General features: G+C 35.4%; 1 protein-coding gene across 1 annotated transcript in view; it reads left to right on the forward strand.

The window, feature by feature from the left end:
* The window catches only part of NCAM2 (neural cell adhesion molecule 2), a 128,905-nt gene that overhangs the window by 80,060 nt on the left and 21,992 nt on the right, over positions 1-26,853 (forward strand). The window contains exons 12-14 of the mRNA XM_062510789.1: positions 8,591-8,710; positions 10,664-10,785; positions 18,124-18,304. Of these exons, the coding sequence (XP_062366773.1) occupies positions 8,591-8,710; positions 10,664-10,785; positions 18,124-18,304 (423 nt within the window). The remainder of the gene's footprint in view (positions 1-8,590; positions 8,711-10,663; positions 10,786-18,123; positions 18,305-26,853) is intronic.

Below are 26,853 nucleotides of genomic sequence, written 5' to 3' on the forward strand. Positions count from 1 at the left end.
AAACACTTACTAAATTAATAAAATTAAAGGCTAATGAGTGCTGGAGGGAGACCTGATACTTTAAAACTTAGGTAATTCAGAGAGCGTTTGTTTTTGAAATATATTTGAACTGTGTGGTTTTGAAGAGGAGTATGTATTTCCATTTTTATCTGTTGCATTCTGTAAAGAATTTTTTCATTTGGGATGCCCTTGCTTAGTTTAATGAATCTTCTTACAGGGAATATCAGTTGTTTGAAGGACTCTCTATCCTGAACTTTATATTTAGTAGTACTTCAGAAGTTTTTAATTGTCCATTCTTTCTTTCTCCTCTACTTTTCCTCTTCCACTTCCTTCTCTCTTTTCCCTTTCATATTCTTTGATTTCCATTTCCCTTTCCTTGAATACCTACAAGTGTCTTTTATGGAAGTTGACTGCATTTTTTAAGATTTGGTATTAAGCAGCTGACTTGGTCATCATAAAGGTAGTCAAGGAAATATAATTAAAAATCCAGAGAAAAGGGTATTAAAGAGTGTGTGTTTGAAATATAAATTCCATTGTAATGGTGATGGGAAAAAAAAAAATTCTATCAAAGCTAGATCCTGGTTGTGCACAATTGCTGATAGGATGCTAACCAGTATAAGCAGCAGGATTTGTTCATGAAATATTCTATTTTATTGTCAGATTAGTATAAAAGAAAATTTTGAAGAAGATATTAAGATAATATGGTGTATTTTATCATTTGGAGTACAATTTTTTTTTTGTAAACCTAAAGCCTAAAAGTAATACATGCAGAAACTTATTTTCTTTTTTTTTCTTTTTTTTTAACACTGCATAAGTGATTTATTTTATATGCAATTCCTGCAAGTGTGTTTCTGTTCTGAATAAAATTGTGAAAGGTTTACTGATACAATGATCTGTCTCAATAGATGCTTTTGTTCCAGGAATGTTTTCTTTTATTCCCTGTGTGCTCTGCTGTTATCCTGGCTAAATACAAGTGGAACTAACGGTGTTATTTAAATATATTAATTTCTAAAGAAAACCTATTCATACCTGAAGTTTATTAAATGAAGAACCACACCTTCTGGATTCATGTTGATTCAATATATAATAAATTATGTTGTCAAATTTGCTCTTATCTAGGCACTTTAGTTTTCACTCCTGCTTGCTTTATTTTCATTAATTTATACTACTGTGCCTTTTGTGACTATAATTTTCCCATAGTTTGCTTAATCTTTTCTGACTAGATTTATTTCAGTAGAAATAGGTATCAAAGAAAATCCCTGAATAGAGATGCTGCTTTTGGTTCAGTTTGTAAAGTGGTATCTCAAAATCCAGCCCAATAAAATTAAAAATTAAATACATGGAAAAAAGGAGCTTGACATGGTAATTGTGTTTTAATGTGTTGTATATTAATATTAATAAAAGTATTAAAGCCATTTCTGCCAAATGCATTTCTAATGTCAGCTACTGAAAAGTGTTTTGTAAAGAAATTACTCATGTTAATGAACATTAGATTATATTAATTATACCTGATCTACTACACTGTATATCTTTATTCATGGGTTATTATTTGTGTTCACAGTTAAATAAACCACTAATAGTTTTATGCAAAAATAATGTAATAATTTTACATTATAGTGCAAAGAATTATGGACATTTTATCTGAATGTTAGAATGGTTACATTTGTTTTTGGTGTTTTAGGGAATTATTTCAAGTTAGAGATTGTCTCCAGTTTACCAGTGATTTCACCAACACTATGATTTGCTCTCATTATCTTTTTTGCTTAGAATGTGCAACTTGAAATATTTTCATTATTAAAGTTCATTTATTTGTGTTAGCTGAATTCTGACATTTATATGCAGATGCTTGAATGAGTATTTATGAAATTAATTGTTATTTAGGCAAGGCAGACAGATGGAACTGAGACAGCCTGGCTGTTTCTGCATATGAATTAACATTTTGTCTATTGTGTAGCAAAATGCCTTTTTTATATTTTCCCCTGTATTTCTCCCCCGTGGCAATGTCTAACTTCATTCTGTCAATATTTCTGTGAGCTAACTGTGAGCCTCAGCTAGAAAAAAGAGGTTTTATGCTCTTCCCCCTACTGTGCAAACACACAGAATAAATAAAACAGTTGTTGCTCATCCCAGGCAGACAGATTTTGGGCAAAGTTCCTCATATTCTGTAACATCTACAAGAGTCTCAGATATTTGTACAGAATCTTATTACTTTACCACCTTAAGTTGTTCACTGCTGTCTTCCCATGACTTTTTCTCCTGCCCTTAAAAGAGCATGAATCATCATCACAAAGAGAAACCTGTTAAAGCTTCATAAAAATGCTATTCATTTTTTCTTCCCTCTGAAAGAGATTCAGGTATTTCCCAGGGACTCAGTTTTTCCTTGAAAGTAGAAAAATAATGAGTAATAGGTGCAGCAAAGTGCTGTTAAATCAAAACACTACACTTATTAGCATGCACAGCAGTCAGGATGCATTCATCCTCTGTAGTAATACAGATTCATATTCAAGGGAGGGAAGTAAGAAAAAACCCAAACCATCCTCAAATTTGTAATGCTTCTTTGACAGAAATTTCACTCTGCCACCACAATCTCAGATATATAGGAGTGAAGATTTTATTTCAGAAAAAATATGTCTCAGCTACTTTGTTTCCAAATAAATGTATATCTTCCTTCAGTTAGAGCTGAAATCCTCAAGGGATTGAATTTGGAACTGGAAAACCATTGTTCTGTGCAGCAGATACCTCTCCAGTGAGAGCAATGTAACTGTGGTATTTCTGTTAATTAACCTCATATAAGATCCACTTTGGGATTAATGTAGAGGAACTGTACTGCTAGTTCCCCTGACCTTCTTTTCCTTGGTGATGGTTTATGCAATATATCACAATTCTTAGAAGGTTTCTGAGGCAGATTATTTCAGTGAAAAGATAGTTTAATATGCCAGCCATTTCTCCTCTCATTCTACTGTAATAAAGTAACATAAACAACCTACCCTGGACCAGAGAAGCAGTTGGAGAATTTTGTTTTGGTTTTACTGACTTGGATTTATGGTACGATTTATTTCACAGCAAATCTTGTGTTAGATTTTGCTTTCCCATGGTTCATTTTGACAGCAGTTAAAACTCTGCAACAATAGAAGGAACTTTTCGAAATGAAATGCTGGCCAGCTGTATTTTAAATAGTATGAAGTTCTGCATTTTTTACTATCTAACACATTTATTTTTTTTTCTGGTACTGTGTTAATTTTTTACTTCATTAGATTTGCTTGCAAATTACAAGAATCTGTATAATAAAAAGAAGGACTTTATACTTAATGTTGCTTAAACTTTAGCATTAATTTATTATTGCATAATAGGTTAAACTTAATTTTTATACAGTAAGGTTTAATTATTTTCTGCAACTGTGTTTATTTTTAATTTCTGGTTGACAAAATTAAAAAAACCCAACCAAACAAGCAGCAATATTCATGGCATACCTTGTCAAAAAGTAGTAATAATTTTGTTTTAAAGCCTTAATATAGCATACTAAACCAAAACCAATATACCTGGTAGCTTCTTGTGTCATGATGTCCTCCAAGGGCACCTTGAGACTTAAAGTTTCACTTATTCATGGATAACACTAAGCTCTGAGCTGTTGTGCATCATGTTAATTTATTAATTAACTAATTTAAAGTAGATAATTTATTTAATTTGGAGAGTTCACAGGAGACTGTTCTTTTTTCCCTCTTTGGAGTATTACTACCAAATCTACTCCTCAATCTAACCAGTCACTATGTGAATAATCCCAGCAAAATCAATCTACAAAATTGAATTCTCTAGCTAAAGCTCACAGATACTGTGATTAGAAAGGCAACATATACTGATACAAGAGCTAGGAAAAAAATAAAAATCTCAACTGATACTCTAAAAGAAAGTGATTTCACTTACAAAGTGTCTGCAACTTGATATCCATCAATAAATATGCCAGTGGTATAATGTGCACATATGGTATGCAGTGGGCTGGTTTTTTTTCACATTTATGCACTGAATATGAAAGAAATCAAAGTATTCATTGTGGCCAGTGCTATTTTCCTGTGAGAAAAATTTATTTGTATATGGAAAGATGAATAAGCTGATTTTATACTCTAATAACAGATACACACATCGTAAAAAAACGCTTGAATTCTTTTCTCCCAATCTCAACTCCTACCAAGCAGTGAAATTTAAATTTTAATTTTATTATTTCTCTTAGATTACTCTTCAGTCCTGCACTTTTGTTACGCTCTGTGAGACAACTTCTTTACTTCTTTATCTTAATTACTCCAAGTATTTTTGGAGTATGTATTTTAATCAAGAGTGGTTATTTTCTTTTTTTTTTTTTCAGAAGGCCATGGTTATAACTTCTCCTACATATATAATATATACACATCACACCATCACTGACACTAAGTGGGTTCAGTTTTTGAGGACATACAAATGTAATTGCAGAAGTCATTGAATCTAGATACATAGCGCTGTGCAGCAGATTCTAAAGTACACACTGATTATTTTAAATACTGCATAAATAAGTAATTTTATTCATTTTTATAGGTCTCAGGAGTGTTTAGAAAATCACATCCTTTAGGTTTCATGTAGTTAACACATTTGCATTTTCTTAAATGTAGACTCATAGTCGTGCTTTTATGTTGTTTAAAAGTTTAAAAACATTTACAGTAGCACTAATATTTGGTATGCCCTAAGGTTTATTTTCAGTGAAATTATTCATCCTTGGAAAGTAATCATGGCTGAAAGGCAAGTCAAATACTGCTACTGCTTAGTTAAGTTTTAAATTCCATCTTAACAGAACTCAGTGTTATATCTCCTAATTCTATTCTTATTCTCATGATGATACATTATTTTTTCATGACATGATTATCCTTGGGAGTTCAAGATTTTTGAATCTCATAAATTGATAAAGCTAAAACATGCCGGAACATAGACAATTCTACTGCTCTATTTACAAGAAAACAGTTATGTTTCAATGGCAAATTCATGCAAAATGCCCATAATAGAGCGTGAAATGTAGAAGTTACTGTTTTTCCAAATTCATTAAATCCCTTTGGCTTCGCATTTAGTAGGAACTCTGTCGTACTGCTGTAGAAACTAAAGAAATAGAAATTCTAATAAATCTGGACTGAAAAGAATAACAGAGTATGGACAGAAATAATTATGCTTTCATTGAATATATAACTTGAAAAGAAGGCCTAAAGAAACTAAAGAATACTCATTTATAATGAAAAAATTAGGCTCCCTAGGGACTGTGAAAGATACTACTGGCTCTTTTTTAAGATATTACATTTCTAAAGCCACTTGTAAAACATTACAGCCCTTGCTTTTCTGGACAAGTCAAATGCTGTTGTGCTCCGAGTCAAGTCCATCTAATTTCTGTCCATTCCCCATTGTGAATCTGACATATGGAGAGCTCATCACAGAGCTGGCAAACAGCAAGCAGGCAATTGCTGGACAAACAATAAAATGAAAATTTCTTCTAAAGGCAGGGTAATGCTCCAAGAACTCTGCATGGAAAATTTCCAAGTGCACACTAAATATTGCTTTTTAGTAAATACAGTATTATGATACTATTTATAATGTATTCCCATAAAGGTTTCCAGAGTCCAACATTGTTTTCCTGGATTTTACTTCTAGATTTGCTGTTGTATTCTTAGTGTTTTTTGGCAAGGTTTTACCCCTGTTTTCTGCTTCAGATGGCATCATAAGGTAGAATCATAGAGCTGGGTCGTGTGAATGATCACTGTCGGGAGTTCAGTCTTGATTTCTGATATTGTGTCCTAAGTTCCTACCCCTTTGCTTCCCAAAGTTTTTTTGTAGTTGTTGTTATAATTTTATTGTTATTATTACCTTCAATTTATGCATTTCCATACACCTCCTCTGAAATATGTATAAACATGCCTAATTCACTTTCAGGTCCTCAGCAGATAATTCAGCTCTCTCGCTTTGGTCACCATAGGCATCTTTTATTTTAGGTCTTGAACACATTGTTGAACTGGCAGATCAGAGCACCAGAAAGTCGCCGTCAATGTGCATGTAGCTGCATTTTGGGGTATAGATGGACAGTTGATACTGCTGTCCATGAAGGAAAAATGGCAAGTTATGATCTGTATGAAGGTGACTGGAGCATGCATCATATGCCAGTTGCCAGCAAGGAGGATGGAAAAATTCCATAATGTTTTTGCCAGATTCATGTCTCCTATGTGTGACAGGTTGACCCTGGCTGGATACCACTTGATTGCCACAGCTGCTCTATCACTCACCTGTGAAATTTTCCTTCCTTCGCAGCTTAACCTCCTCCCCCACAGGGAGACAGGGAATGGGGATAATGCTCACAGAATCACAGAATCACTAGGTTGGAAGAGACTTCATTGAGTCCAACCCATGCCCTAACACCTCAACTAAACCATAGCACTGTCACATCCAGTCTTTTTTTAAACACATCCAGGGATGGTGACTCCACCATCCAAATTTACCACTTTTTCCATAAAAAAAACTTTTTCCCAATATCCAACCTAAATTTCCTTTGGCACAGCTTAAGTCGGTGTCCTCTCATTCTGTCAGTTGCTGCCTAGAAAAAGAGACCAACCCTCACCTGTCTACAACCACCTTTCAGGAAGCTGTAGAGAGTGATAAGGGCACATCTGAGCCTCCTTTTCTCCAGGCTGAACAACCCCAGCTCCCTCAGTCATTCCTCACTGGGTTTGTGTTCCAAGCCCCTCACCAGCCTTGTTGCCTCCTCTGGACACATTTGAACATCTCAATGTCCTTCCAAACTGAGGGGCCAGAACTGGACACAGCACTCAAGGTGTGACCTCACCAGTGCTGAGTACAGGGGAAGAATGACCTCCCTGCTCCTGCTGGCCACACTGTTCCTGATCCAGGCCAGGATGCCATTGGCCCTCTTGGGCACCAGGGCACACTGCTGGCTCATGTTCAGCTGCCATCAATCAGCACCCCCTGGTCCCTTTCTGCCTGGCCACTGTCCAGCCACTCTGTCCCCAACCTGTAGTGCTGCAGGGGTTGATGTGGCCAAAGTGCTGGACTCAGCACTTGGACTTATTAAACTTCATTCCATTGGACTCTGCCCATCCATCCAACCATTCCAGGTCTTTTTGCAGAGCCCTGCTACCTTCAACAGATAGAAAAACACTCCTATCTGTAAATTTACTAATGAAATATTCAATACTCTCATCCATGTCATCAATAAAAATATCGATCAGAACTAACCCCAGCACAGATCCCTGAGGAACACCACTTGTGCCTGGCCACCAGCTGGATGCAGCACTGTTCACCACCCCTCTCTGGGCCCGGCCATCCAGCCAGTTCTTTACCCAGCAAAGAGTGCTCCTGTCCAAGCCATGGGCTGACAGCTTTTCCAGGAGTTTACTGTGGGAGACAGTGTCAAAGGCCTTGCTGAAGACCAAGCAGACACCATCCACAGCCTTTCCTGCATCCGCCAGGTGGGTTACCTGGTTATAAAAGGAGTTCATCCCGCATTGTTCCTGCTGCTGCTCAGGGAGTGGAGTCCCTCAGCTCCAGCACAGGGTCCCTCCCATGGGAGACTGTTCTCCATGAACAGTTCCCCATGAACTACACCAGAGTCCATCCCATGGGCAACAGTTCTCCAGTGGGGGTGACTCTTCCCTTGGATTAGTTCTTCAAGGACAGACTACTTCAGCATGGTTCCCCTGCAGGGTCACAAGTCCTACCAGGAAACCTGCTCCAGCACGGGCTCCTGGAATGGGCTCCGGCAGGTCCTTGCTAGGAGCCTGTTCCAACACCGTCTTCCCATGGGGTCAAAGCCCTCTCTCAGCATCCATCTGCTTTGCTGTGTGCCTCTTCCATGGGCTGCGGGTGGAGCTCTACATCCCCATGGTCTCCCATGGGCTGCAGGGGCACAGCTGCATCACCATGGGCTTCAGGGGAATCTCAGCTTTGACTCCTGGAGCACCTCCTGCCCCTCTTTCTGCACTGACCTGGGTGTCTGCAGGGCTGTTCCTCTCACATCCTCATCCTGCTCTTCTCTGGCCACAAATACATCTGCACAATAACTTTTTTTCCTTCTTAAATATGTTATCACAGAAGGCTACTGTCACTGATGGGTTCAGTCTTGGCCAGCAGTGGGTCCATCCTGGAGCCAGTTGGGATTGGCTTTGTCAGACATGGGAGAAGCTTCTAGCACCTTAGCACAGAAACCATCCCTGTAGCAGCCTCTCTACCAAAATCTGGATGTGCAAACCCAATATACTGTGCTCACAATCTAAACATAAAATATTGATCCCCATCAAGGTCCTTAATTGTTGCCTGTGGCTTCTCTAACAGTGACTTCACTGTTCCTTCAGAAGTATAACTTGCTCAGTCACAACAATGATTTTATGCAGATGAAAAAAAGGGACTATTACCACTCAACAGAAAAAGATGAGTTTGAAACCAATGTACTGTCAGAATACAAGACTTGTTAATTTACAAGTGAAGAAAGCAAATTATGGAATTGTCTTACCTTTCTTTTTATGAATTTATTACTTCATCAATTTTTATCTCTTTCTTTGTTTTTCCTTTCCTTCAGCTATGGTTGTTCTGAGCAATTTGGAACCAAATACAACATATGAAATCAAAGTAGCTGCTGTAAATGGAAAAGGTCAAGGAGAGTATAGCAAAATTGAGATCTTTCAGACCTTACCTGTCCGTGAGTAATTCTTGTGCTGTTAAATTATTATTGTTATTGTTATTGTTGTTGTTGTTGTTATTGTTTTTACTATTATTTAGGTTTGAATTATGAGCCACTGTATATAATGTTTCAGTTTCATAATCCACTCCCTAGTGTATTACATCAGTCTTTACATTGTTTCTCAGAAATCATGTTTTGTTATTACACTCTTTCAAGAAGTGTGAGTGAACTTAAATTGGAGAATTTATCCCATTATCTTACATTTTTGAGATTCAGAAAGTCTTTATTTGATATAATGGAGCAAAAACCATGAGTGGTACTAGAATAAGAATTTTTCTCATTAACATTCAGGATATTATCCACATCTAAGAGAACTGAATTGGCCATTTCTGGAGACATTTCTTCACCAAACTATGGTGCTATTGTTCTTCAATTATCAAACCTCAAACAGAAATACTAAGCTATGGAAGAAATTATGAGAATTAATTGTTTTAACTAAGACTATATGCAAATTAGAAATTCTATGAAACCAATTCTGTATCTGTAGTAACTATAGGCCAGAGATTCAGATTAAAATATTAAGGGCAAATGAAAAATATTTTTCCTTAATTATCTTTAAATAGAAACATCAGTAAATAAATTAAATACGCAGAGAGAAGCTAAGCAAAGGAACTACCAGATGGCAGTGTATAGTAATCAAACAGACATGTTGAAATACATCAGCAGCTACCACCAGACCAGTCTGTCACAAATCTGTTGCAACTGAACTGTTTCCTGAATAGGCCATTACTCAGTGTAGCTAATACTGGCCCTATGGAAATGAACAATAAAAGTAATGTAACTACAAAGAACACAAAATATTTCTATGATATTATATTATATGCTGTATTATATTATTTATACATTTCTTCTGTCTCGTACCTTATATTTTATTGCATTATACATTTCTTCTGTCCCAAAGAGTAACTTGGCAGCTTTCAAATTTCTTTTTCATTGAAGCATAAGTATATTCTAAATATATTCCAGGACAGATAAAATAGCTTGATGGAAGAATGAAAGAAACTGAAAGACATTATATATATATGTTATATGATAGAAAGCTAGTTAAGTTTTATATTGTAATCTGAGTAAGTTTATCCTTACTTTAATAAGTGCTAAACACAAATACTACAATTATTTCTAAAGGAAAAGTATCTCTCTGGGTAAATGCACATTTACAGTTATTTTGAAGATAAGACACTTCAGTATATGTTCATTCAGGACCTCTTTAAAAATGTAATACACATTGCATACAGAAAAAATAATCTGTGGATTTTTTTACTAGGGAGGGGTCTTAAAGTGGCTGTTAATCTTTTGATTGGAAGTTTAAGACTACCTTTATCTTCTCATTATAGCTAAGACATTTGGTTTTACTTTTGAAAATATTATTCTTTACATTTACTCTTGATATTGACTTCTTTAAGAAGTGGTTCTTAGTTAACTGTTTTTTTAGTGAATTTGACATGATACATTTATTGGAGAGTAAATTTACTAAATCTAAAAACTGTATTTCAATTTAGAAATCTGGCATAGGATTAAAGGTTATGCTTAAATTATTGATGCTTACCTGTAAGAGAGTGTCTTTTAAACTTCAGTGTGAGTAGCAGGTTACCAGCCTTGCTGAATTGATGACTGAATGATTTTGTAAGGAAATTCCATTTAAAAGTATTGGAAGTCAGAAGGTCTCAAAGAAATGAATATTTCTTTCACACTTCACATAATTTTGTTTCCTTGTATGAGGAATCTACATCAAAACATATTTCAAGCACAGTATTTAACATTCTTATAAAGGCTATTTTGTAGTGCCTGGAATGATCATATTGAATTTAAGATTTTGATTAATATTATGGACAAGTTCCTGGCTGTAATTTAAGAGTTGTCTCACTGATGAATTATTATTATTTATTGTGTACTATTTGTTTCCTTTTTTAGGGGAGCCAAGCCCCCCTTCAATTCACGGACAACCAGAGAGCGGCAAGAGTTTCAAACTCAGCATAACTAAACAAGATGATGGAGGTGCCCCCATACTGGAATACATCGTCAAATACAGAAGTGTAAGCATTTCAATTAATCAAAATAAGTTAATTATGCTTGTTAACATATTCTTTCAATGCAGAGAAAATTGTTGATATTTTTTGAAATTTACCAAAGTGGTTTGCATTCAAAAAAATAATTAAAAAAAAAATTGATAGTATGCTTAATTTTGTAACTAGGTTGTAGATGACAGATTAGAAAATAAAAATTTAAAAACAAACAAACAAACAAACAAAAAGAACCACAAACAAAAAGCACTCAGTTGTTTCTAAAGGTATATTGAAAAATCATCTTAACCAGAAAACTATATTCTTTTTCAGTTGCATAGTAAAAGTGGGATGCTTGTGTTTAGCTTTTAAAAACATAGTAATTTAGTGAACATTAAAATTACACACACTTAAAGGTTGTTTGAACAGCAAATTTTTAATCTATTACAAATGCATCTCTATTGACAGAAAGCTATATTGCAGTGCTCCATATTAATTGTGTATTACATTAATTAGCTGATCACGTTTCATATCTTCTACCTTCCTGAATTCCAAGTCTCATCTTACAAAAACTAAATAATTGGCACATTGTTGGGTATTTCATGAATTTGAGGGCACATATCTGTTCTTAGACAGCCATTGGGCAGAGCTTTTTGGCAATCTGTCTTCTAGACAGCTCTGTTTTGGTGTTCTCTCATCAAATCTGGGAAGTTTAGAAAACAGGCTTTTCTGCAGTATATAATCTACTTTTTAAAAAATTGTGGCCTTTTAGAAATTATTACTATTGTTGTTGTTGTTAATAATAACGTAGCTAAAATGTAGTGTGTTTAGAAATGTACTATGATGTACATATGATTAGAAATGATTGGATTGAAGAAGTAGCCACAGAGCTAGTAAAAGTGAAGTGTTCAATTCCAAAGTGTGAACTTTATAAAAATTTCCTTGTGCAGTACTTTTATCTGAGTAGACCCATTTTACCAGAGTGTTACAGCAGAATTTCATGTCCATTCAGAGTCTAGAAAATTGGAATGCAACATTGGATATCTAGGCATGTTAACTGGAAGGTAGTGAGGACAATATTTATTCACAGAAAGAAGCAAATTTTGAGAAATTAACTGTAGAACCTGTTGGAATGCTACCAAAAAAAAAAGGAAAATACAGTTCCTTAACTTGTAATAGGCTTTGTCACATTTCCTGGTATTTGCTATAATGTAAATTTTTTTATTATAATCTAGGGATTATCAGAGTGCTAAACCTAGAATGTAAAATTATTCTCCTATGCTAAATATAACAAAAGATTAGTAGCTCCAAATTAAGTGAGAAATATTTGGTAGCAACTCTTAAGAGGGAATGACAGAAGTTGTTCTGCTGTCACTGATCCCTAAAGTTTATTTGACCTTCTTAAATGACTTTCCATCCAGTGAATACAGCTGACATAAAAGTAATAGCAAAGAAGACAAGGGTGGTAAAGTATGCAATACAAGATAAAAATTGAGTTTTGCAGGATTGAACTTCCTGGTTAGATTACAATGCCTTTAAGTATTTACCACTGAGTACAAAATAAACTGCTTGGATATAATACATTTGTGCAGCATATGGAATTTAATTTGGTTTATGATTTAAATGTGCTAAATTCTTCTGGTTCTATCCCAAAAATTTTTGGAAATCTGATCTTGATCTCATGTTTTGACTAAGGTACAATATTATAGTGTGAAAGATGACTTTTCCTGTGTGTTGTTGGAAGATAAATATGCAGTTTAAGCAGTAACTGGAAGCTTAAATGGTTACTGAAGATAGTTTTTCTTTGGATGTGAAATTCTTAACTCCTTGAGCTTCCAATTGAAAAAGCAATTTGACTAAATTAAAGGTCTTTCTACAACAAAAGAAGCAGAATAATTTTTGGTGTTTTAGTCAGAAAAAAAATGAATGCTATTTAAAGTTCATAATTATCTGTTGACTGCTTTTCTTCTATCTTCCCCATTGGTAGTGTTTAATTAGCTTTCCTATAACTCTTGCCAGACTCATTATTATCACCAGAACCAATGCATGTTTGAAGAGCATATTTGATAAAAACCCATACATCAATGGCTTTTTCTTCAAAAGGTTAATTCACCCATGTGTAAGTTTTATAGATATTTATTTTTTTAAAAACTTGGGGAAGGACAGCCTTTAAGATATTAAAGCAATATTACAGCCTGGGTGAGGGCAATTGGTAGGTATTTTTTTGGAAATCATGTATTTCATTCTGTTGAATATTCCTTTCCTAGCATGAGTTTCTTCGTTATATGGGCAGGAATTTCTGACTACAGTCAGATAATAAGCAGCTTGACATTTTCTTCTGTAATCCAGGATATCAGGTACTGTGCAATTGTTATGATTAGCAGCCTCAATTTTTTTTCATGCTGTTGCACTAAGAAAGCTGAGGCAGCATGGCAAAGTTTCACTGATAGAGTCTGAGAGTGATGGCACACATTGGCTCAAAGTTACCTTGGGAAATAATAGCAAGGGACAGAGTAAAACAAGGGAAAATTATTCCCATAACCAGCTGGAAAGAGCAGGGAGGGAAGCATCCTGTCTGATGCCAGAGATGACCAGCTGACCACACTTCTCATAGGGGCTCTTTCGTGCTTCTTCATCAGACCCAACTCAAGCCTCCCTTTGGTTCTTCTGCTTATGGTGTTTCCATAGCTGGTTGGGACACAAACGATGACATGCTGGTGTTTCACAACAGATGTGAAGCTTGATCCGTGGGAATTATGGAAGTGTTTACTGAGTTAGTAAATGGCTGTTGTCTGATGGGGCATTTACCAAGTACCAGAGTAATAAATTGCTATTGAGGGGGGTGAGTTCAGGAGGAAGGAGGGCAGGAGGAAGGAGCAGTTGGGATACAGGGGAGCGGCTGTCACAGCAGCTCAGGGCAGCCAGGTGAGCAGGCACAGACAGACAAGAGAAAGGCAGGCTACAAGGCAGACTTTGGAAACTGTTGGCACTGCTTAAACTTACTTCATAATGCTTAAAAAGAAAGTTCTGAATAATTGTCTTAGTATTTCTGTACTGCCAGGTCACAGAATGCCAACAGTAAGCTAGAACAAAAAGAGAGTAGTGAGGGGAAGAGGTTTGTTTTTGTTTTTCCCTGGCAGGGAAAATTTTAGTAAATATTTGTAATTAGGACAGAATAATAAAAATAACTCTCTTTTATGATTATGAGCCTTTTGATAGAAGCAAGAAATATTTACTAAGTGATTGGTTTTTACAGGCCTAAAAGTTGTCCACCTGTTTTTGACCTGGGACAGGGTTACTATTAAAGCTGTGAATTTTGGCAGGTAATAGTTTGATAGTTTATGTGCTTTGCTCTGAAGCACATCCACTTTTTTCTGACTGTAGGACATATTAATTTTGTTCCTTTATGGTGGGTTCTACAGCAAACTTTGTAGATACAAAATATTTTAAAAGAGATAATTTCTCATTTACTCCCACTCTGAGATATCTACCAAGAAACAAGTAAATGCTTTTGCATCTCTAGGTTCCAGCCTACCTGCCAGATCCTCTGACTTTCTGTGCATTTTAACACCGTATACATTACCAGCTGGGTTTTTTTTGTGTTTGGTTCAGTATTTGCCCCTGAACTTTATTACCTGCATTAACCTGACCTAGAAATCCCCAATCCAGTGTAATTAATTCTTGTGAAGTAGCTGCTTTAAATGGCCAGATTTTCTTCTGTGAGGATTTCTTGATATTTCATCCTGCGAGCTTTCAAGACAGTGTCATGTCTCCTGTCCATTTTTTCAACACAGGGACCACCATAAGTCTGTTTGAGCTGAGCTTTCAGCTCAACAATTTCGAGAGGATGATGAATAAGGGAAGAGTTGAAGGGGATTAATCACTTTTCCTCACTTTTTATTAGATCCCAGAGAATGTGATTTTGGATACAATGTAGAATGGCCATTAAAGAGTGAGATGTTATTTCCAGACTAGTAAACTGCTGCTTAAACAGTGGATTGGTTTTACTTCCACTGTTGTCATGTGTGCCCTCAGTTTTGAGCAGCAGTCAGTTCATGGTAGACTGGAGTTTTACACTGCTTTGTTTAGTTTCTGGTTGTTTTTGTGGGTTTGTTTGTTTTGGGGGGGGTGTGGTTTTGTTTTTGTTCTTGTCAGGATATATAGGTGGTTAGGTTACAGCTGTCTTAAAAACTTAGTTCTTAGACTCTTCTTAATTTTTTTATTTTTTTTAAATTTAAGAATAATGGCTGATTTTATTTAAGAAAATGGTGTATGCTTATATTGTGAAAAGAATACAAAACCAAAATTATGTAAAACAAATTTAGGAAATAACGATGTGAGGATTTTGTTGTCGATTTTGTTTTATGTTAACATAAGGCTGAAGAGTAATGGAAGTGGGCAGTAAAATCCCCATAAGTGCCAGTGACCTGCTAGGTTACCAGTGGCCTTTTGTAAAGGAGTATTTCTGCATAATATGAAATAAAATAAGATGTAAATAAAGGAACAGTTTAATCTCTGAGGCTGCAGATCCCATCACAGTTTTCTGTAAAAATGCATTTGTTGCTTGAATGATTATTGAAGACATTTATATTAATTCACCCCCCAAACTAGACTACTGTTTGTAATTTAGAAGTCTCATTCCTTTTGTTGTAGAACACTGTGCATATGTAGAGCTTTCTATAAATTTTAAATATTAATAACAGAACAACCTAATACAGTACAAAGTGATCTCTCTTCTGCTCCTTAAGCTACTATTTGAAGGGTCCTATATTAAACAGGGAGATTTGTGGAAGATTTACCTGGCAGACCCATGATTTGTGTTCTCATCCCTCTTTTTCCATTTCTACACTTACAATAAATCAAACGTGGACACATTACTGAGCTCTGCTTAGGGGGAAGTACTTGAAATGTGATATAGCTGAAATAACAGCTATAATGAAGGACATATAAGGGGTTTTTTATTATTTCAGTTTTTATTTATTTATTTTCCTTCTTTAAGAGGCCATAAGCAGACAGTACTCTGGACGATTTCAACTGTTTGTCCTTAGAACACACCTTTCCTTCCAGATACTTTATTCCTCTTCCTCCTGACTTGTGTTTGTAACTCTTCAAAAAAAAGTTCTCTGTCTTTGCACTCAGGGCTTGGACTTTGTTTCATTTATCTCAATTCATCCATTTGGTTTCAGTTTCAGCTACACTATGGTATGGCAAAGCATATACAGGTATCCCGTTGTATTTCAGATTCATTTGTTATTTTTCACCTGACCAAACTGTGGAACACCTGCCTTTTCACTTGCTCTGTCTCCAGAAGTGCAGCCTCATCCTATTCATCACATAGTTGTACAGTTTGTTTTCAAAATATACCTGTAACTCTGTTTGCAATACTGTATTTTTCTGCAGGAGCTGTATTAACCTGAACCTTTAGTTTCCAATTCAGTATTTTTTTTTTGTCTTTCTGGGTTTCTGAAACCCTTTGGAATTCTGTAGTACATTGACATGGCATCTGTTCACAATACTGAGATTATGTAGGGAACTTCTGATTTATGTTGATATTCTTTGGAATCTAGCTGTGTGTTTTCTATCTCCTCCCATACCTCACCAATTAAAACAGCCATTAAAATACAGTCCAACATAACACTGCTATTCCTAATATCACTAAGGAGTATTTTCATAAGCACATTACAATCAGTATTAGCTCCTTCTATTTCAGAAGTGCTACGAAAAAATATATTTCGTAGAAGAAGTTTAGTATAGTGAAAATGTGAGTGGATTCACTCAGGGTCCAGTCAAGTGATTGCAATAGAAAGTATGCATCAGGATATGGGAAAATATCCTTTACAGAAAATACCATTTTCACTGTATGATGAAAAGAACATTTTTACCCCAGTGTATGTAGTTTTTTTTCATGATTTGTATGGTACTATTCTGATGTTTTTCATTAGTCTATCACTTCACCATGTAGGAGCTTTCACGTGGATGAAAATATTCCTGAAAACAGGTTTTGTTGGATTTTAATCATTCTCAGAACTGTCATATGACCATCCCGATGCTAATGCAGAAAAAGCATGAAAGTTTATGAAAAGGTGAAGTCAGTATGGAAAAATCATCAACCTCAGAGCTGCTGACAAATAAATTATTGCAACATTGCACACAAGAGAATTTAGTGTGTCCTTTGTTTTCTGAAGATTGGGGAAAAAATAAAGTAATGATGTTTGGTACCTGAACTCTGTAAATTAAATGCTAGTTTCTCTGAAACCTGTGTCAGTGAAGACCAAGATGCTGCAGCAAAGAGCTTAAATATAGGCTGCTGAGCAGTGTGCAGCTAAAAAGTTACACTCACAGGTATTGTAAGTTTGTTTGGCTTTAAGTTTTCCCATATGGTTTATGCCTGTTGATTGGGTCTGTGTTGCTGCATAGGTTGGATTTGTCTCTCCAGATATTTTAGCCATGTTATTGTACCTCAGTGTCCCATAAGAGTGGGACTGCATGGATTTTTACTGACTGTTATTGGCTGTCCTTTGAACGAGATTGCTTTTTTTGTTTGACTATATATTGTTTTATCCTTCTACCTATTAGTAATTGTGTAATTTCTACTTGAATTTAAAAATAATTTAATGTATTATGCACTCAAAGTAGCTATTGCAAAGGTAAGAACTCCAGATTTATGAAATGCCAGAATTAAGTTTGCAACCTAAGTCCTCATATGTTCCCTTTGTATAGATGTCTTAATTACCTGAACTATGAGAAATTGTGAGAATCCATTTTTTGTCTAGAACACCATCCTGAAGATTTGCATGTATCCTCCCACAGGTGTAGACATAGTACTTCATACTTTCTTGATGTTTATATTCTTGCATACAACCTGGTTTGTGAAATGTTCCCATATTGCTACAGTTAGTGTATATTTTGATTAAATAACTAATGTATGACATAAGCACAACTGGACTCATGAGCAATTCAAGAGTGAGTTTAAAGGTAAATGTCTTTCAATGAATATTGATCAAAAATGTAATTGAAATATCTCTATGAAATAAACTTCTTACGTAGTTTATTTTTTAACATTTTATTATATAAGTGATTAGCCTGTTCTTCTATAAAATAAAAAACAGTATTTTAGCAAAGAATAAATTGAAGCCAAAAAGTTCAAAAGGATTGACCACAAAATTCTCTAAATGCACATTGTGGAAACCTGATAAGGAGTAGTCAAAATTACAAAAAGCCTAAGTACTCAGAACTCCAAGGTTAGATTATTTCAGTGTTCATAACCCCTGTAAATGCAATTCCACATATTTGTGCATTGTGTAGATACAGACTTTAGACAAATAATACAAGAGATTGGGATAATTGAAATAAGTATTTTCATCTTTACAGAAAGATAAGGAAGACCAGTGGCTAGAGAAAAAGGTACAGGGCAGTAGAGACCACATCATCTTAGAACATCTTCAATGGACCATGGGTTACGAAGTACAAATTACAGCTGCCAACAGACTGGGTTATTCTGAACCAACATTGTATGAATTCAGCATGCCACCAAAGCCCAACATTATCACGGGTAAGTTAATTTCATTGTGTTTTCTCTCTATGAATTATTTCCAGTCCTATGCAGCTGAGCATAATGTAACTGAAGTCTTGGATTGGAAAAATGTGAGACCCCAGACTTTATTATCAGCAAAAATTTGATCCAGGGCACTTAAATGGGACCCTGTCTCCCACTTTTCTCTTAGTAATTATTTTTAAGTATAGACAAAACATTGATTCTTCAACCCTGCTGATGGGACTTAACAAGAAATACAGTATTTAAGACACACCTGCTTTTCAAGTTGCCTTGTATTGCCTATTACCTGGTTAAGCCAGTTATTTTCTAGAATTCTTGATTTCAGTCCCATCTCTACATGTGCTTTGAGCTACATCGGTAATAAAGGCATTTATTTTAATGTCTGATGAGGTTAAGGTTTCAAATAGTCCTGTTTAGATACTATCTGAATGATTTACCCTAACATAGTGACCAAGCATTCTTCTCTGAGGCTGATTTTAAAAATTTGAAATCTATAGAAATTTTGTTCACATTTTTAAATGTGTAAATAGAAAGGTTTCAAATTCCATTTAAGAAAAACTGCATTATAGTTAAAAGTGAGTGTATGTATTTTAATGCTTTCAAAGATAAGGCTTTATTTTGATGCAGCAATGAAAAAGCATCTAGTTAACAATAAACCTAAAATATTTTCTGAAGTATTATAGGTAATTTTAATTTTTATAAAGAAAATTCTATGAGGAAGAGGTTTCAATCTGTTAATTAAATTATGAGCTACATCTTCAAAAATTACTTCCAAATTAGATCAGCATCATCATTACCACCGGTAACATCAGGTTCTAAATCTCTAACATAGTATTTTCTGACCACCATTTTTCAAACTGGTAGTGTATTAGAATCAACAAAAAACTTGCCAAATAAATACAGTGGCAAATATATTTAAATGTGAACCATATCAATACCTGTATTTCCATTTGAACACGTGACTAGCATTGATACCGTGCCAATGAGCTGGAATGTTTAATGTACTAGCATGCCATCAGACAATTTTGAAATAACTGGCTATTTTTTTTTTCTTGGCTATTGTGAATTTCCCTCAAAAATATTTTCAGGAAAGTTATCTCAACATCTCTGCAAGATTTTTGAATATTCCATCTTTTTTTAATATTGGAACCATCTTTACTTTTTATTTATTGAAAAGAAAATGCATTTGTAATTCATTCACAGACTCAGATCCAGTTCTAGTACAAATATTTGTTTTATGCACTTGAATTGAAGTAAAGTTGATTTGCATCTTGATTGAAATTCAGGGTCTCAATAGGTTCTGTGTACTTGTTTTTAAACAGGCAGGGCCTTGTGATTGCCATCATTCACAAATAAAATTTCCCATGATTGAAAAAGAAAAGAGAAAAATAGATGTAGGGAAACTCATTGTCCCAAGGAAATAAAAATATCTGTCAAGTAGAAAAATAAGTAAAAACTTCCTTGGGGAAGGGATAAGCCACTTTTCAATTTTGCATATTTGAAACAAAAATATTACTTCTTTTGCAATGTATTCTAACTTTAGCCTTTTATAATTATGTAAGCTACTCTGTACAGTTGCCACAAATGGTGTAGCAGAGAAGCTGAATTCTCCTCTGTAAATGATAACATAGGTGGTCTCTAGACTTTCAAGTAAAAAGTAGCTTAGCTAGTTTAATTTCAGAAGAAAGATAGGACATTTCTCTCTAAAAACAGTTTTTTAGGTGCTTAAGGGCTTTTTCCTTTCAGTGCTCTCCCATAACCTCAAAGTACTCGTTAGAAGTCTTTTATACTATTTAACTTCTAGTCTTCTTTATACAAATCATTACTGCAATTATGATTGTGGAACTAATTAGTTTCCTTGACAACTGTTTTTTCAAAGCCTGAAAAGGAGTGTGAAATTCCCATCATAAGAACATTCTGTAGGCAATTTTTAAAAGTATGTCAGAAGAAATTTAGAATCAGTGGAACATTAATGTTCATATTCATGAGTCAGCATGATTATCTTGTTTTGAAATGGCATAATATTTTAGTCACAATATAATATTATATACATATACACATAATGCTGCAAAAATATGAATGTAGTCTATTAAAATGTAATAGATTTTGTGTATGAAATGCTAAAGTTTGAGCAGAAATATTCTATCTGATGTCAGCTATCTCTGATGATGCACTATGTGTTTGAGGCTTCTTTGATATTAACAGCTAAGTGTCTACAGGTTAGTTTTAAAAAGGGTGTAGGCAACAGCAATGAAACTGGGTAAACTTTTGAATGAAATCTGCATCATTTGTCCTCTGCTCTCTTAGTAGCTGCAGTATCGGGTGTTTCTTTACATATTATTAATGTATTTATTAGAAAGGCCTCTAAGACTCCTGAAGGCTCTCATCTGTATTTGCCCAAATCTGTGGCACTTCAGCTGAATGGACTGTTTATGCCTGGCTCTAAATATAAGCAGAAATAAACCTGTAGACCCATATATGCAATCTCATTAGTATCACTTATCCCAAGAGAATCTTGCCATCCCCTAAGTACCTAACATAATACCCTGGTGAAGTGTGTGCAAACTAATGCAATGAATCCGAGAACTGAAGGGAGATGGAAGCAAGGATATGTTGGTTGTCCTTCAGTGGGTGCTTAGTAGGGAAATAGGAGTTGTCACAAGAAATAAAACTTTCCCTCTAAATTCTGGAGAAGGAGCTCGTTTGTGCTTTCAAAAGCCATTGGATATCAGGCAGAAGTAGTAATCCCTGAGGACAGGAACTGGAAGCCAAAACTGTACTTATGTGAATATACAACTCCTGTGGGCACTGAATCCACAGCCTCTGCTTCCTAGGGAAGTGTGCAAGTACCAGCTCCTGGCTGCAAGTCAAATTCCATGATAATACAATATGATGATCTTCTTGTAATAGGCTTAGGTCTGGGAAGGAGCTTGAGGCTACAAATTGCTCTCTGGCAGCAGGGAGGTGCATAAATGAGACAGACATTACTTTAAATTTTCACATGGCTGGTCTCAGCAGCCTCCAAATGTAGATCTACTTTATTATATAGTGTGTGTTCCTAGGCCTGTAACACAGTATCCATTCACTGAATCTCTCACATCTGTGATTAGTTCCTCACAATTTTTAATACTTTTAATGAAAATTTCCTGGTTTTCTGAAGAGTTTATCAATGGAAACTTGCACTGACTTTGAGAAATGCCAAGCAAATCTTCTTAAAACATTTTGCTTTAAATAATTTTATCTGTAATTTTATTAATGTATGCATATACATACACACACACACAAATTATATGTATGCATATATGTATATACATTATATACATAATATGAATATTGTATCTATATATCTATACAGACAGTACTTGCCTTCCTACTTTTTTGAGTTACTTTTTGTGGTCAGATATCTGTATTTCACATTTCACTTAGGCATGTGAACATATACTTTAGACTCATGTTTGGAGAAAGAGTGATGCAGTTTTAAACGCAGTATTTTGTGTGTTCCAAAATCTCACTAGGGATGTCAGTTAGCAACACTTGCAGGTAGGTACAACTCTAACTTCAGCATGTTTGCCTCTGAGTGAAGTATTTATTACGCTTTTTAGTGCTGATTTGTAATGTTTTATAAAATTTTCTTCTGGCTTATCTGTACTGTTAAGCTTCTAGTCCTGTGGGATTCTTCTTCTTTAGCTGTTTATCCATATTAGGAGAGCATGGACTAACCTCTGCAGCCTCAAAAACCCCTGGGAACAGCTAAAGTCCATTAGCTTCCAGAGCTGACTCTACAGCTCATTGACATGGGCCCTTTCACTCTTTCTCTACAGTGAGAAAGAAGACAAAGGTCCTGTCTTTGGTACAAAAGCTGGTACAAAAGTATCCAAATCTGTTGTCATTCTGAACCATTGCAGTTGCAACCTGAAAACACATGTACAGGTTTATACTAAATGTCAAAAGATGGAAAGGAAGGTGCTTAAAAGATCCTTTCTGCATGTGTTAAATATATTTTCAGGAATTACTAGCAGATTTATGAAGGTGCCATTTTCCAAAGGCTCTTACCCAGTGAGTGCTGTTACTTTGAAAGGGCAGTAGATATATTAAAAATGGTCACAAGTTTTGTTTTATCACAGCTTTTTTTCTTCTTCTTCACTAGAAGTTAATAACTTGGTGCAATAGCGGGGAAATGAAAAAAACATTTTGGGATAACAAGAGCCTCTAAGATCCATTTTTCTTACTTTGTTATATTGGATGTTTGAGAGTGTTTCTTTTTGTTGTTGTTGTTGTTTGTTTCCAATACTGCATGAACTCTGAGAATAAAATTTTATTTCTATGCCTGAAAATGTTTTAATCCTTTGAACATTTCTTTTTTTTCCTGTGCATGTGTATCGCCACCCTTTAAATTACTTATTGGGAGGCAAAAGAGAAACAATGATACATAGTATTTTCCCTAATCACCACCAATAGCAAAGATGATGATCAACATGTCAAACATGATTTTTATCAGTAGTTTTTACAAAAATACCATGGAATCTTCAGTGGTCTTGATGTGAATGAAAAACATGAGTAGCTCTTATCATTCCTTCAAGTATGTGTGAATACATTTGGGCTTGCATTTATGTATATACATTTTATGATGTATTACTAGAGCTTTTGAGGTCTATTGACAGCATTTCATTAGAATAGAAGCTAGGATAAGGTTTTTCATCCAGAAACTCAAAATTACTAATTACAGCAGAACAGAAACAAGTTTCCCTGATTCTCACAGTATTGTTTCAGGGCAAGTATTTTCCTTAAATTTTGTTTTCAGTCAAACAATTAGGTGACCTTTTAGGGATAGAAATAAATGCTATATGACTCCATCTATGTGGCTGGGGTAGGTTTTTGTTCCTGTCACCCCTTGCAATCAAAGAGCATATTCCTTTGCTGCACCCTGTCTCTGACATCCCTCTGCCCCCTGGGCTGTGTGGGTGTCCTGTCACATAGTTCCCCTAGCTCTGAAGGGCATGGCTCCATTTCTCTCAAGGGTTGACTCTCCCTTGACTATGCTATCACTAAGAGAAGCCAAAAAGTCACCTTCCTCACTCATGTTCTGTTCTCCAGCACAAAATTATGTAACATTTTGACTGACCCTTCCTATGGACAAACTTCCAAACTGAACAGCTCTTGTGTCCTTTGAAACACTTTGCCTAGATTTTAAATCACTTCGTATCGGTTTGAAATCAGATTTTATGTGATTACAACCAAGCCTCAAAGTCAGTGGATCACATGAGAGAAGGCTTGCACGGGCAAGGCCCCTGCTGTCATTACCATTAACCTTTCTTGCCTCCAGAGCACATTGCTGCCTCTTGTTAAACTCGATGTCCAACTGGACCTTCAGGACCTTTTCTGCAAAGCTCCTTTCCAGATGGGTGGCCCTTAGCTGTGAACTGGTACCCAGGATTCCTTTTTCCCAGAGGCAGAGGTTTGCACTGCCTCTTGTTGAACTTCCTGACGTTCCTGTCAGCCCATTTCTTTAGCCTGCCAGGGTCCCTCTGGGTGGCAACACAACCCTCTGGTTCCTCAGCCAGTCCTCTGAGGTGTGTGTCATCAGAAAAGTTGCTGAGGGTCCTCTGTGCCTCAGCATCCAAATCACTGATGATACTGAGCAGGGTTGAAAACCACATTGACCCCCGACTTGGCTCCTGGTACTTGTTCTCAATTCTAGGAAAAGTTATGTTTAATCATTAAATTAAAGTGAGGGGACTTGTAGTCTTCTTTTATATTCTCTTTCCATAGAAAAAGCTAGAAAGGCTGCCAGTAGATACTTGAGCCAGAACTAAATGTCATCAATTGTGGCTTACAAATTGCCTGTTTAAATCTCCATAAAAAGACTGTAGAGTTTTCAGGATTGGCCTGATTTTAAGCTTGTCGTTTGTGTCTACACTGCCTTTCTATGTGTGTGTGTGTGTGTGTATGTGCGCACAAACATCCATCAGTTTGTGGCTTCTGGTAACTTTTGAATATAGCTGACAATTTCAATAAATTTGTCAGAGAATGGTGACTTCAAAATTAAAACATTCCTGTAATTTCTTAATAAAGTCTTACCTGAAAACAGAAGTAAAATTCTCTGTAGTGCAGTAGGCAAAATACTGTATTAAACCCTCAAATGCTTCTAACATTGGAATTATTTGGAAAAGTGTTGTTGAAATTTTCTGACCCTTGGTCCTACACTAACCTGGACAGCTGCAGTAAATTTAAACCACAAAAGAGAAAGAAATAACACAGAAGTTTGAAAGATTTTCACAGGTAAAATTTCCATTCCACAGATCTGAAACTTTAAGTTGATAATTAGTATCACTTTTGTTCGACTTTGTGCATTGCAGGATTTCTCAGTCTGTCTCTACAAATCTGACTAGTTAGGGTTTTAGCTGAATCTGAAACGAAGAACAAAATGCAGGAGTCAAAAAGGAAAGCCTGTGGGATGTCAGTCTCCTTGGACCTCTGATCATATTCCCAAGGCAAGGAAGAGCTGCAGCATTATCCTTGTGAAGTTACCTGATCAGTTTCTCACAGGCTGAAGGATATTGTAATTCCAAAGTAAGCATTCAAAAATGAAGGCTTTCATCTGGCTTTTTTCCATAGCATAATCCTGAGCTAAAAGCGTAAAGTAAATTCTTCAGCCAGTATTGCTGTGATGGAAGAAAAGTTCTGATATTTTATTTTCTGAAGAGAATAGAGAGATGAAATGTATCTTTGAGATCTCCTGCTTTGAGAAAAGAAGTTGCTAGGGCTCACACCAATCAGATTAATTAATATCTAAAACTTTAGGAAGATAATAGCCTCCACAAAACCTGTTTGGTTTTGTTTTGCAAACCAATACTAGAATATTTGAAAAAGAGTGGTTTCTCATCAAATCCTGGAGATGATCGTTGTTGAAAGTGATAGGGCATGTTCTTGCTCCAGGCTAAAACCAGCTGTTTGCTCCATTCTCTGCAAAGACTAAAGTTATTACATGAAAAGGGATAGAAATCCCTCACTAAAATTGATAGAACTTACTTGATAAGAATCAGAGAGTGACACAAAAAAGCCTTTCACCATCAAAGATGTTAACAGGGGGAAAAAAATGCACTACTTTTTTAATATAATCTAATTCTTATGGTACAGCTATCACAGACATTAACTACCACTGAATAACAGAGGAGAAGCAATCAAAGAGCTATTCTGTATTCTCAGAAATTCTTCTTCAAAAGGAATTTAATTTTTTTCTTTTATCATATGAATTTTAGTTTGCTTATCTTTTTGAATGCTAGGAAGAAAAAAGAAAATCACTGTAGATGTTGAATGTTGAAGTGCAAGGCCACAGTTTACAACTATGGTACTCTAATCCTTATTATTTGTTGCAGGTAATTGCTAGCATTATGATCCTTTCTAATTAAAATAACCCTGAGTGCCAATTAAAAGAGGAAACACCTAGGTATATTCTCTAAAAATATTCAAAAGCTGAATTATTGAAGTAAATGTGGAAGTTTAATGTGCTCAAGATTTGTGAGATTTTATTTCTATGACTATATGGACCAAGCTGCTTAAGTCTTAAGAAAAATAAGTGGTTGTGAATTTTGAACAGCTTAAACACCACACACATCATTGACAACATCACAGTAGAGATATAGGAGAGGATGGAATAATGTCCATAATTGTTCTTAGTTTATTTATATTGCTGCCTTTTCTACTTGATAAGTATCTACATATGATAGTTATCATGCATGTGTTTGTGCAGTAGGGACATTTGTGATAAGAAGATAATGCATTGGTAAAATAATTTAACTTTATAGTTTTCATCCTTTTTCATTAAAATTTCTTAAATCAGTTTTAAAGTAATGGTTTAACAAAGATTGTGCTTATACTGCTTAAGGTTTTATCGATTTTAATTTCTTTTGAAGTCTTTTTCAAAATATTAGTTGAACACGGATATTAGTCACTGCCAGTATAATTATTGTGTGTAGTTGGAAAAGAATCTGATCAACACACTATATTTTGCCTAAATTTGACTGTATTATTTGCCAAAAAAATGAACCTTCAATATAAGTATTTGTAGAAAAACATATATTCAAACTTTGTAACCAGAGATACTGTGAAGATGTGAATGTCTAAGAGGCAACTTTGTTCCCACCAGTATCAAAGTCAATATCTAATTACCCAGCTGCATGTGCTAATTGCATGGGTCATTCATATTTTAATTGGACCTGTGCCCATATTATTGAAGCCAGGTTTCACAGTGGCCCATTGTGAGCACCTTCAATAATGCAGGAACAAGATAAAGCCATTAGCAAGGAGAAACAGATAAGATTGTGTCTTCTTGTGTATGATTGGAACCTTTTTATTTTGTGCAATTATTGACACAGTTCTAGTTTCTCCTTTGAGCCTATGGGCTGCTGTTTCTCCTTGCTTTCAATACTCCTTGCTTTAAATAGTCAGTAGTCAGTATTTCTGATAGGTATTATATGGTAGTTTTGTGAGTTCCAAGCCAACATAAAAGTGAAAATTGTATTTAGGTTGGGCTTGGCTGAACGGTC

This window comes from Cinclus cinclus, chromosome 2 (genome assembly GCF_963662255.1).
Source record: "Cinclus cinclus chromosome 2, bCinCin1.1, whole genome shotgun sequence".
Classification (NCBI taxonomy): Eukaryota; Metazoa; Chordata; class Aves; order Passeriformes; family Cinclidae; genus Cinclus; species Cinclus cinclus.